At 41.7% G+C, this 12953-nt stretch overlaps 1 protein-coding gene across 1 annotated transcript in view; it reads right to left on the bottom strand.

The window, feature by feature from the left end:
• Window positions 1–1893: 1893 nt before the first annotated feature.
• LOC129837973 (raftlin-like) overlaps window positions 1894–12953 on the bottom strand; it is a 68246-nt gene continuing 57186 nt past the window's right edge. Inside the window, exons 8-10 of the mRNA XM_055904578.1 lie at window positions 10277–10380; window positions 6606–6681; window positions 1894–5885 (exon numbers count right to left, since the gene is read on the bottom strand). Of these exons, the coding sequence (XP_055760553.1) occupies window positions 5157–5885; window positions 6606–6681; window positions 10277–10380 (909 nt within the window). The 3' untranslated portion in view covers window positions 1894–5156. The remainder of the gene's footprint in view (window positions 5886–6605; window positions 6682–10276; window positions 10381–12953) is intronic.

Below are 12953 nucleotides of genomic sequence, written 5' to 3' on the forward strand. Positions count from 1 at the left end.
GTGGAGGTGTGTCTACAGAAATGAAGGTATGGTGGAGGTGTGTCTACAGAAATGAAGGTATGGTGGAGGTGTGTCTACAGAAATGAAGGTATGGTGGAGGTGTGTCTACAGAAATGAAGGTGTGGTGAAGGTGTGTCTACAGAAATGAAGGTATGGTGGAGGTGTGTCTACAGAAATGAAGGTATGGTGGAGGTGTGTCTACAGAAATGAAGGTATGGTGGAGGTGTGTCTACAGAAATGAAGGTATGGTGGAGGTGTGTCTACAGAAATGAAGGTATGGTGGAGGTGTGTCTACAGAAATGAAGGTGTGGTGAAGGTGTGTCTACAGAAATGAAGGTATGGTGGAGGTGTGTCTACAGAAATGAAGGTATGGTGGAGGTGTGTCTACAGAAATGAAGGTATGGTGGAGGTGTGTCTACAGAAATGAAGGTATGGTGGAGGTGTGTCTACAGAAATGCCCTAATCTGACCTTGACTTAATTCCCTCATAATTACACCACTTTTACACATGATGAAACGATGAATAAGGTCAAGCAACCTGTCTGTTCCGAGTGGAACAACATCTACTTTCTTTTCCCCCGATAGAAATAACACCATTCTCCATGCACTGTCATTTACAAATTGATAAGAGCTAGGTAAATGAGTAAGACGTTTGGATAAGGGGATTGTAAATATAAATGAGCCTAAATAATATACAAGATCAGAGTATTTTAAAATCAACCAACTGGTGGCGGAAAGGAGATAAATGTGTGTATTAAGAGGGTTCTTTCATTAATCCCCATTCTGAACTAATCCTCTCAATATACACTGAATGTACAAAACATTAGGAACACCTGCTCTTTCCATGACAAACTGACCAGGTGAAAGCTATGATCCCTTATTGATATCATTTGTTAGATCCACTAAAATCAGTGTTGATGAAGGGGAGGAGGCAGGTTAAAGAAGGATTTTTAAGCCTTGAGACATGGATTGTGTATGTGTGCCATTCAGAGGGTGAATGGGCAAGACAAAAAAGATTTAAGTGCCTTTGAACGCGGTATGGTAGTAAGTGCCAGGCGCACCGGTTTGAGTGTGTCAAGAACTGCAACACTACTGGGTTTTTCACGCTCAAATGTTTCCCGTGTGTATCAAGAACGGTCCACCACCCAAAAGACATCCAGCCAACTTGACACAACTGTGGGAAGAATTGGAGTCATGGGCCAGCATCCCTGTGGAACACTTGACACCTTGTAAAGTCTATGCCCTGACAAATTGAAGCTGTTCTGAGGGTAAAAGGAGGTGCAACTCAGTATTAGGAACGTGTTCCCAATGTTTTGCACACTCAGCGTCTGTCGAGAAAATTCGAATTAAAAGGTATACCGTATTTAACGGGTTTTAGATAAATGTACTGAAAACCCTTTTGAATGAAAACTCCACGAGAAAATCTGTTGGCCAGCAAGTGAGAGGGTTTTCAGTGGTTGAATAACATTTATTCAGTGCATGCAAGGTAGCCACACGTGCAAAGCCTGTTACACACCTGCATACGGGAAGTATGAATACCAACTACTGAGAAGTTCTTAATAAATCAAAAAAGGAATAGATTTTCTGAGTCTGAATTGAGCCCTTAGAGCTGAACCTGAACAAAACATGTCTCAGCTTGTTTTTCTCACTGGCCAATGTCATGTTTAACCACCCATGTGACTCTAATGTCTAATGGTGCATTTTAGTGTTTACGGAATCTAAGACATTGAAGGTTGCACATAAAGCTTTACAAGAGACTTCAAAATTGAAAGACCACTGATGAGTGAAATGTGTAGTGTTGGATAATGATTTGAGTTTAGGAATGACCCCAAACATGGCAAAATGCATTGGTTTTCAAAATTCACCTTGAAACATAAAAAACCACAGGTGCACATTAAATATAAATATTTTTATAATATACAAATTGTACAGTCATGAACAGTAGGGATGTGGACATTTCCATGAAAAGTGAATACAAAGAATAACTTTGTTTTTACAAACACTGCAGTGCGTGACGGTAGCCGATGATCAAAGACACTCAACATTCAAAATGGCAGCGCAGATGATTAACAGTAACATCGGAGATGAAACCTAACAATACAATTCCAGAGGCCACGAGCAAGCTAAAGTGACAACATAAAGAGATTGCCCTCCTACTGTATCATGTTTCTGTCATTTCTAATCTGTCCATTTCACATCATTACACACAGGAAATGAACCCTGGAACACACAATTTGCACAGCATTATCAAGAACAATTGCACTGCCACTGACTGCTGAGCTTTAGACAATTATGGTTACATAAAGACAGGAAATAGTAGATTATCTTTTTTTTCACGAGTGGGTTGGAGGCTTTTGTTCTCGACAAGGCTGAGGTTAGTCTATGTTAGTCACAGGTCTCCCTCGTCACGGAAGGGCAAGTAAACAACATTCAGCATAATTTAACTGATGAAGTGACAGATCCTGCTTCACTTTTCTCTCCATATCCTTGCTTTTCAGTATCAGGAAAAATGTAGTCTACCACTCTCCCCAGAGTCTACTTATGTCAAAGCTGAGCAAATGTACAAATCACTAATCATCTCTTATCACAAGAGATGAGGGCATGGAGTTCACGACCCCCAGGTAATACAAACGGATACAGGACCTGGTGTCATTTGACCCAACTCTGTGGAGGTTACAGTTGTCCATGTTAATGGTGTCCTACCGGAATGCTGTAGGTGTTAAAATACAATGATGTAAAGCATGAGATCACCTGATAGTTCCTGGCTGTATTTTTCCACACTTTCCTACCATAACTTGATGTACATTGTACTTGAAGAGGCAGTATTGTCTCAGTGTAAAATAATATACAAAGGAACAAGGATCACAGATATCTATAAAAAAAAGACTCAAATTGGTATGAACAACAGAACTGATGAACACATAATAAACAATGTATGAATAAGCAAATATGACAGTCCTACATGATCTTATATCCGGGCAGAAAGTGATTAGTTTAAATCTAAAGAGAAAAAATGACTTGATAAGAACCCAATGGGGAAATATGTCTCAGTTTCCAGGTAATCTCTTCACTTATCACAGAGGGGTGTTTTAGAATGCCATTTCTTATTCATATTTGTCCTAGTTTCTCAAATATTAAAACTGACAAGTAATTTCTATTCTCTCTCTCTAGCGGTGACCCGCAAAGCTAAATAAAATGTATTGAATAAAACAAGTGCTTATTAAAGCTCATAATAGCCTAACGCGAACTGTTGCTGGAAAAAACAATACCACAGATAATATCACAAAATAAAAAATATCCTGACTTCATATCAAATCTACTATTTGACATGTGGGCACACTCTTTTGTACTCGAACAAGTAGCAGCTGTGGAAAATCCATCAAACATGGTTCAAACATGACCCCTGACCACTTGGCCATTAGTAATGACCTCACGCCCACAGCATGGACCATATGGTGGAAAAAGTTGGCAATGATGACCCCATAGCTACAAATCCCCAATTTGCCTAAGGAGGTAGCTAGCTCCAGTATGAGCGTTAGAAAGCACACTTCAGCTAGCGTTAGCACGACAGAATACACTGAGCCTAACTTCAAATCAAACACAGAAACTTCCCCTTTAAATCAACAACACCTTGTAAAGCCAAATTCCTTACCTCCCGTTCAAATCTAAAACAGAGAACACTGAACTTACCTTCATATTACCTTCAAACACTGATTGTAGCAACCCTCTCAGGCTATAACACCGAAACCACCTTGATATTTGTCAAACTTCTGACATTTGTACTTGACGATTTAGGCCCAGTATCATAATAAGGCTGTCCTGGTCACAGTTTGGAATTCTATACAATACATCTGCCACTGAGATGAACATTTCAGAACAGTCGGTTATTCAGAAAAATACCACATCTACAAAATGACGACAAGACTATATTCATCTGTAAACATACAGGTTTCTACAGACTTTGCTTAGCAACTACAGCACAAGAAAAATCAATCCCTATGAAAATCACAATCCAAATGAAGTGCTATTTGTTATTTGTGACCCCCATTATAAATGTATGACTTGACTGACACCCCGCTGACAAAGTCCATTAGCCGGTTAATGATTTCTCCACACAGCATCGACGCAGCACCACTATAAAATGGAAAGCAACATGATACCTTGAAAGACTACATTATGATTTTGGTATTGTCAGAAATGACACCGTCAAGAGGGGCTTTAAAGGCTTGAGGTAAAATATTAAAGCCAATGTCAATGGAAAATGGCAATTCGAACACAGCTATTCCAAATTGCTCAATCATTTTTGTTTTTCTACTTCCTCTGTGCTCCGTTTCTATCTTGAACATCTAGTCATGGCCCAGCCCATAACCTTGCCAAGTACTTTTTAATGACCATTGATTGGAAAAGCTATTAAAATCAAACGTGTGTAAACTCTCAAAGTTGACTCAACATTTCCAAGTTTGGTTCTCATCACACTTCACTTCCACTCAATCCACACACATTCAATGGAGATGTCCTCCATTATCAAACACTTTACTTGGCTTGGATATTGACACATACGGAATGCAAGGCGAATGTATCATACCTACTATAAGAATCAGAGTGATTATCAGCATCATCTGTAGTACTTTACATTACAGGCAAAAAGTAAATAAAGTTCCATTCACCTTGCATTGGATTGCCTGTCGCAACAACAGCCACTACATTTCCCGCAGTGCTCCTCATCTAAACCCATGTGACATACAGTAACTGTACCACTATGGTACTGTACAAATAAGGACAAGCGAGTTTGCCTGGTTAAAGTCTGTTTCTTCAGACCCAAGCCCCATTGGTCCCATCAACTTGTCCATTATATCCAGTAACTCTCGTACATTAGTCTCCTCCGCATCATTCTCAGTTATGTACATTCATTATGTGTAGGTATAGGATCAGTCTGAGGCTGTGAGAGAGACTGTTGCCTGTCCATCTGTGGTAGAGATGTGTCCATTGTGGAGAGATGTCTGCTGCAGAGGATAGAGTGATTACATTGTAGGAGGATGTTGCTGCAATATAGGCTGTTCAATGGTGACTTTGTGGAGCCCCTATCTCAGGTTATGATGTTTGGTAGGTACATGAATGATGGGTAGGAGAACCCTTAGGTGTGATGTCTGAAGAGGTTTACACATCCGACCTTTGACTCTCTTCAGGGCATTGATTGGTCAATTTGACCTGTCCCTCATCCTTTACTACCTTTTGCACCTCCTCCTGCACTACATGTTCTTCCTGGCCAGGTGGGTCTTGTTGCATGGCAACATTCTCCGTTTCTCCATTCTCTTCCCCTCCATTTGTCTCTTCCTTAGTCTCAACCCCATGCTCCTTCACTTCCATTTCAGCTCCTCCCCCTTTCTCCCCTTGTTCTTTGGTCTCCACCTCCACCTCTGAACCCTTGATAGTTTCGGTTTCATCATCAACTGCCACCTCATTTTCTCCCCCCCCCTGTCTTTCCTGCTCAGTCTCTGCCCCCGCTTCTTCTCCCTCCTCCACTCTCCCCTCTTTGTCACTCTTGTCATCTTTTCCTGCAGCTCCATCTCTCTCCTTCCCAGTTTCTACCCAGCTTTCTACCCCTTCCTCAGTTTCTGCCTCAACCTTTTTCTCTTCCTCCACTTCACAGGGAGCCTCCGCCTCTTTACACACAGTCTCTACCTCCGTCTCTTTCCCCGTCTCCTCTTCGTTCCCCTTGTTTTCCTTCACGTTCCTGCTCTCTTTGACCACCTTTTCCCCGTCGTCAAGAATCTTGGAATCTTCCAGATCTTTCTCTGCTGCCGATTGCTTGTTTTTCTTCTTCTTCTTGTTTTTTGAAGCATCTTTAACAGAGTTCTTGTTAGACTTGCTTTTGAATATCAGTTTCTGAAAGACAGGACGTTTGTGTAAGAACGTTTCTAAACTGCTGTTCTATTGGCCATATTACGGACGGACAGACAGACCGTTGAAAATGGACATAATAGCAAACAAGGAAAGAACCAATTAAAATGATTCTCATTGTGGGGAATGAAATAGTAATTTCAAGGGAATTGATTGGTGCCTTCAGGGGTACAGACCAAACAAAAAAATATGGCTGGTAATATTTCTGAGATTGCCTCCATTGACCCTCTTTTAGCTGAGACTTACAGTATACTGAGGTAAACAGCATGTTACCTGCACACAAACATCTGCATTATCGTTCTCTGCTCGTCTCTGCCAGGGTTATTGCCCATCAGTTTGGTTGCCAATGGTGACCAGAGTTTAAATTCAGGTCACAGGCAATATCAGCATTTGATTCATTCCACAAAGGACAAAGGTCAAATCTAGAGGTTATATCAGTACTATCTAGGGTCAAATGGAAAGTACTTTCTCAACATGCATTGCCGTAGTTACCACAGAATGGCTCAAATCTCAAGAAGGGATTTATTCACATTTGACCGGCAGTGTGCATATTTATCTATGTGAAAACAAAAACAAAAAGTGTGATATGGGCCGGGGTGGTGAGGGGTGATGTTGGCCTTGCAGCGCTGCTCTGGCTAGTGAACAAGCTGCGAGCCAACCCACATGTGCCAAGACAAACACTGAGAGGAATGAGAGGTCACGTACCTTGTATTCCCCCCTCTTGCGGGGAAGGACAGGTCTCTGCAGAAAAACGACCTGCTTGGTGGCCAAACTTCCATCACTAGGGTAGAGGGAGAGATAGGGAGATGGAGAGATAAAAGGCAGAAGTGAATATGGATAGAGGGAGGTAGAGAGAATATAATTAGAACTGAAATACAAATAACTTTGTAAACCATAGCTATTTCCTTGATAGTTACTTTACTTGTAGAGGACAATGCCTGTACCATCGATAAAGAAATCCATGTCACACAAATCATATTGCCACAAGCTCTTTTAGAAATACTTGGGGTCATTTCAGAGCAAGGAAGAGAGGAATGGAAAATGCAGTTTGTATTATAATGCTCCAGTTCCACTCTCCAGAGTAGACCTTATAATGGTTTGTGTGACTAGTATGCTCAGTCCTGATACTATACTAATAGCTGACATTACCACCATGAGAAGTGAGTTACATAGCAGTGGTCAACCTCAATCATTCTGCTTTCTTCCCTTTCTGTCCTCTCTTGATAATACGAGAAACCAAAAAGGAATTTGGAGCAATGATGTATGTACACGTGAATATGTTCTATGCTTAGGAGAGAGCTCAGACACCAAGAGAACGAGACCATGTTCACTGGCTTCCCCAAAACATGTTTGTCCTCATAAACTTCTCCAAAATAATCCCTGTCCAGGCACATGTCACATTCTGTGTTAATTCATGGATAATCCATACAGTACAGATGACAGACGGACTAATCCACCGAGGAGATTCTGTCATCAGCGGGCTTCCTGTCTCTCGTGCTTGCTCTCTCTCCTGCTCGTTTCTCGTCCTTCCATCTCACACGCATTAATCTTCACTCTGCTTCATCTCTCCATTTGACACGCACGTATCGACTCGGTTTCCTACTTTAGCCTGCTGTTGCTAATTATCTGTCTGCTTCACTTTACTTCTCTACCTCTTCCTCTTGTATGAGCTTCATGTAGGCTTTCTCTAACCTTTCCCTTTCTCTCTTTTGTATATCCCCTGATCTCCCTCTCCAGATCGCTCTCTCTGTCACTTCCTCTCGGAATCCCTCATCCATTAAAATAGATGTACTCTTATACACACGGGGAAGAATCAGCTTTGAGTTAAGATGGATCCTTAACTTGGCATATGAAGAACAACGGAAATATATGATAGGGTGACAACGGTATAGAGCTGGCTGCAAATCTTCCCCAACATCAAATGGGCATTCAGATCTCCTGTAGAGGCTTACTATCTAAAAACACCCCCATTTCCCATCTCTCCCTCCTTACCCTGCATTTCCAATAACCTATTTTCCATGCTGTCAGATTGCCGGACAGCTTCCTGCTGAATGAAAGCGGAAAAGCCAACCTGAGTCCTCAGAAAAAGCCCAAGCCCGTTAAAGTAGAACGGAGCAGATCCGTTTGAAAATTACAGGCCCCTTGCTGCTACAGTCCTCTCATAGCTGTCTGTGTCTTGCTGCTACAGTCCTCTCATAGCTGTCTGTGTCTTGCTGCTACAGTCCTCTCATAGCTGTCTGTGTCTTGCTGCTACAGTCCTCTCATAGCTGTCTGTGTCTTGCTGCTACAGTCCTCTCATAGCTGTCTGTGTCTTGCTGCTACAGTCCTCTCATAGCTGTCTGTGTCTTGCTGCTACCGTCCTCTCATAGCTGTCTGTGTCTTGCTGCTACAGTCCTCTCATAGCTGTCTGGGTCTTGCTGCTACAGTCCTCTCATAGCTGTCTGTGTCTTGCTGCTACCGTCCTCTCATAGCTGTCTGTGTCTTGCTGCTACCGTCCTCTCATAGCTGTCTGTGTCTTGCTGCTACCGTCCTCTCATAGATGTCTGTGTCTTGCTGATACAGTCCTCTCATAGCTGTCTGTGTCTGCAGTACTGGAATAGAAACTTCATATACCAGCAACAAGACTTTCTTTGGTACAGTGGTAGGGAACATGGTGTATCATGTTAAGTGGTTACCTGTGGTAATGTTAAGCATTTCTTATAATGGTATTATGAAGCACTTACCTATTTACTAAAACAGTTACAATGTCCAAACATCAGATTTACACCAAATGTAACATGTTCCATGTGGCAGAAATATACTGTACATTACCACGTGCACCTTCACATTCATGTTACGTTGATTAAAGAAGCCTCGAGTCCCGGTGGATGTTCACTTTAGATGCTAACTAGTGTGTAAGTAGGTCTTTGCATAACAGACTCCGTGTGGACTGCTTCAGAGGAAGTGCACTTTGCTCATCCTCAGACAGTATCCCAACGTGCATTAGCTTAATATAGTTGTGAAAATGGAAGAGTCAACATAATACAAGTGTAATGACTAAGCTAATCTGAAATGGGTCAACAGCTATCGTTGCTGTGCACAAAGAGACGAGTGCTTCCGAGATGGAGAGAAATGAGCGTTGCTGTGTTGGTGTATCTAGGCCGGCCCTCTGATTAATTAGCCATGTTGCGCTGTTGTGTTGTTGCATTTTGAGAGAGAGGGATAAAAATAAAGAGTGATGAAAAAACAAGGGATGAAAATAGAGAGGTAATTAATCAGCTATGCTCCGGAACGGTCACAAACACGACCACCAGAGACAAGGGTACGCATGGTAAACCTATAACTGCAACCGTGTTGAACTCTAAGCATATACTTGGAGTCTTCAGAAGCATGACACAACACATTTCATGACACTGACTCATTTTTATTTATTTATTTTATTTCACCTTTATTTAACCAGGTAGGCAAATTGAGAACACGTTCTCATTTACAATTGCGACCTGGAATAGCGGCAATCAGTAGTTGAAACAATAACAAAGCGTTCTCCCCAGCACTGTTTCAGTAAAAAGCGGGGGGATGGGGCTGGAGAAATGTTACCACTCAAATTCTATGGATGCAAGGACTGACCATCCATGATATTAAAATGATAGTTTAAACATGTTTTTAGGCTATGCAGTGTTTGTTTACATTTACTTTGTTTACAAACATTGGAGTAAAACAAGCTTATATTTTGGGTTCTGATGTGGTACGACAGTTGACCTAAGCTCACAAGACATTTATTTAAACGTTTTATTCTTAAAGAATCAATTCAATGGGTATATATTGGATTGTACGTGTTCTGACTTGTGATAATGATGAGTGCTTGTGACTGTGTAAAGTGGGGTTTCAGGTGGGAGACAAGTATTTTTGAAGACATGTTGTGGCTGCTGATAGATGACTGAGCTATTGACTGTTAGCGAATGTGTGCGTGCTTAGTCCTCATATAAGATGAATGAGTCAGCAGAGGCTGAGCAGGAGAACCGTTACATTTCTCTGAAGGGATTTTCCAGTTACACTCATTTGTGGGTTTAAACTGTCTCGCACCACACGCTGTTACGAATGAAGCTGCCAATTGGGGGGGCAGTTAGTATTTTCGTTGAACAACCTGTTGAGTTCTTCCGACTGATTTCACAATCCATTTAAGTTGAGCTGTTAACTGACCAGTGATATGGGCTGACCATCGCTTTGTCTAAATGAGATGGGTGCTCTTTGAAATCAAAGAGAAGGCAGTTTAATCTCCAGAGGGTTAATCAGGTTGAACAATCAATACCAGAGTTAGGTAACCAGGAGATATGGTGGTCATTCAGGCCCTAACTCAATATTAGTGAGAGTGTGTTTTGGAAAGTGAAAGTAGTAACCTGTTGGTCTTGATGATGGGTGTAGGCAGCACACACGTGAGTCTCCAACCGTACATGGCAAGAGACTGGAGCAGGGGAACATAGTCTGTCTTCACCTGCAAGCCCTAAAGAGAGAATACAAACATAGGAATATTACATACTACTACTATACACATAGTGTTTGCATACACGTACGCACAAGCACACGTACGAGTAGGGCTGGCACAATTATAGTATAATCATATAACCGACAATTATGGACAATAACTGTGGACTTCAAAAATAATGATCATAATAGTCTTAATACATAATCATTTTAAGAGAAGGGGGGATTCAACTTCATACTCAAGTAGATATAAATGACCCAATAGCAGTTTTTCATTTTTACATGAAGTGGGTAAAGTTGGTAGTCATTTTACGAGCAGAACGGCACCGTTGGTAGAAGCTTCATTTCCAAAAGTTCCAAGAGGTGTAAACTATTTGTTTTTGATAGAGGGGTGCTACTAAAGCTGGGTTGTATTCATTATGTTTGTCGTAGCTATAATTCAGAGATGCATTATGATGCTCAAAACATTTGAACAAAAATGACAATTATGACACTAACCGTGTCCATTTGCGTGACAAGTAATCGTTACCCAAAATTCCATAATCGTCACATCGTACGAAAACACACACGCGTGCACACACACGTGCGCTAACGCGCGCGCACGCACACACGCATAAATGTATGCATGCATAAAAACATAAACCATTAAAACCCCATCAAAAGAGCCACGATTACCCAAGCTCTTGACAACCGATGATGAACTATGTATGATGCATACCAAAATACATGCATTTCTGTTAGATTGATTGCTGGTATGACAGTGTAGTCCACTTGGGATTTGGGTTAAAGACACACGCTCATCACACGCACACGTGCGCTAACGCTTCTGCTCACACATGTGATTTTGTGTGATTTTCCATCTCTTCTGCATCTGCCCTCACTGACAAACCACAGCACGTGTCAGATATGAAAAGACACGCATACAACATATGCATGCACACATTGTAGTGCTATACGGGCATCTACAGTACAGGCTGAGGGCAGTGGGTCCCAATCCAACAGATAGACAAAACAACTAGAACCAGAAACAAGTCTTAAGCCACAAGCCAGTGAGAATTGGCCAGGATCCATTGTTCGAGAAACACTGCAGTAGGGTAGAGAGGGCTCTGTTGAAACTGTTATTTACATTGGCATTTGGCGTCCCAGCATCCCTCAGAAAATCCAGAGCTGTGAGAGCTGTGTTTTAGGGTTTGTGTTGGAACCTCTGCCAGAAATGGTCACTTCCTCACAGTAAATTGGGAAATAAGTTTTGTTTAATGGCCCTCTTCATTCCTAAGCGTAACTGAGACTCGACAGAGTGAATCATTTTTCTGGAAGATTCCCTCCCCCTGATCTCACCATGGTCACCTTGCTGCATCAGCACATGAGAAATGGAACCCGGCGCCTTAGCAGTAACTCTGTGTTCTGATTTGTGTGTTAAATATAATCTATATATAAAAATAGAGCCATAGGGTGGGGTGCAAGCTAGGGTGGTAAAGGGCTACTTTATCAAGAGTGGAGAACGGTGAGGTAGAGGCTAATATTTGAAAACAGAACCGTGTTATAGAGTAAATCTAGCAGGGTGGGGTTGAGTTCAACTCCTGTGATCAAAGTTCACTAAGAGTTGGATGAAAGAAAACAGAGCTCTATTGTTTTGAGGTAATTCTCCACCGTTTCTATTTGAGAAGACATGACAGATCCTTTTTTGCAATAAGTCTAATTCTACGTTAATGTTTTTACAGGCCATACATAGTCTTGTTTACCAGCCCAAGAAAATGTTCTAGGCTACTCCTCTAGCCTTCTAGCTATCACTTTGTCTTTGGACCGGGCTGCACTTCCTCCACCACAATCTCATATTTTTATGGATAATGAACAGGGTATCCTGAAACGAGGCTTAAAAGTCCCTACTCTGTCAATCATGTCAATCATTGAGAGATTGAGAACATTTTTGAAAACCAAAAGCTGTAATGAAGACTAATCACACCATATACAGCATAATAATAATCTCAATAGTCTCAATAGAATATGTCAACATTTTGACATTTAACCATTGTAGTTAACCTAGATGTCAACCAAGCGGACGTATTAGTCACATATTTCGGTGAGCAAAATTCTCTGGGAACTTCCTCATCCACAAGCCATCAGCATAATTTTCACATCCCTCATCAAACTAGTCTGACCATATGAGTGGACTCATGCCGCACCGGCTGCTACATGACTATGGACATGCCTTGGTTTACTTTTGACCGGTATGTGTTAAAATAAATAGCCAAATAACAAGCTATATCTATGCTTAGATAACTTTTTAAAGATCATGTAAGTTCTTACTAATTTCCCCAAGACCCATTGGTGTCAAATCGGAGGGCCTGTTGTCCGGACCTCTGGCAGTCTCTATGGGGGTGCCACTGGGTTCAATTCTCGGGCCGACTCTTTTCTCTGTATACATCAATGATGTCGCTCTTGCTGCTGGTGATTCTCTGGTACACCTCTACGCAGACGACACCATTCTGTATACTTCTGGCCCTTCTTTGGACACTGTGTTAACTAACCTCCAGACGAGCTTCAATGCCATACAACACTCCTTCCGTGGCCTCCAACTGCTCTTAAATGCTA

This window comes from Salvelinus fontinalis, chromosome 38 (genome assembly GCF_029448725.1).
Source record: "Salvelinus fontinalis isolate EN_2023a chromosome 38, ASM2944872v1, whole genome shotgun sequence".
Lineage (NCBI taxonomy): Eukaryota > Metazoa > Chordata > Actinopteri > Salmoniformes > Salmonidae > Salvelinus > Salvelinus fontinalis.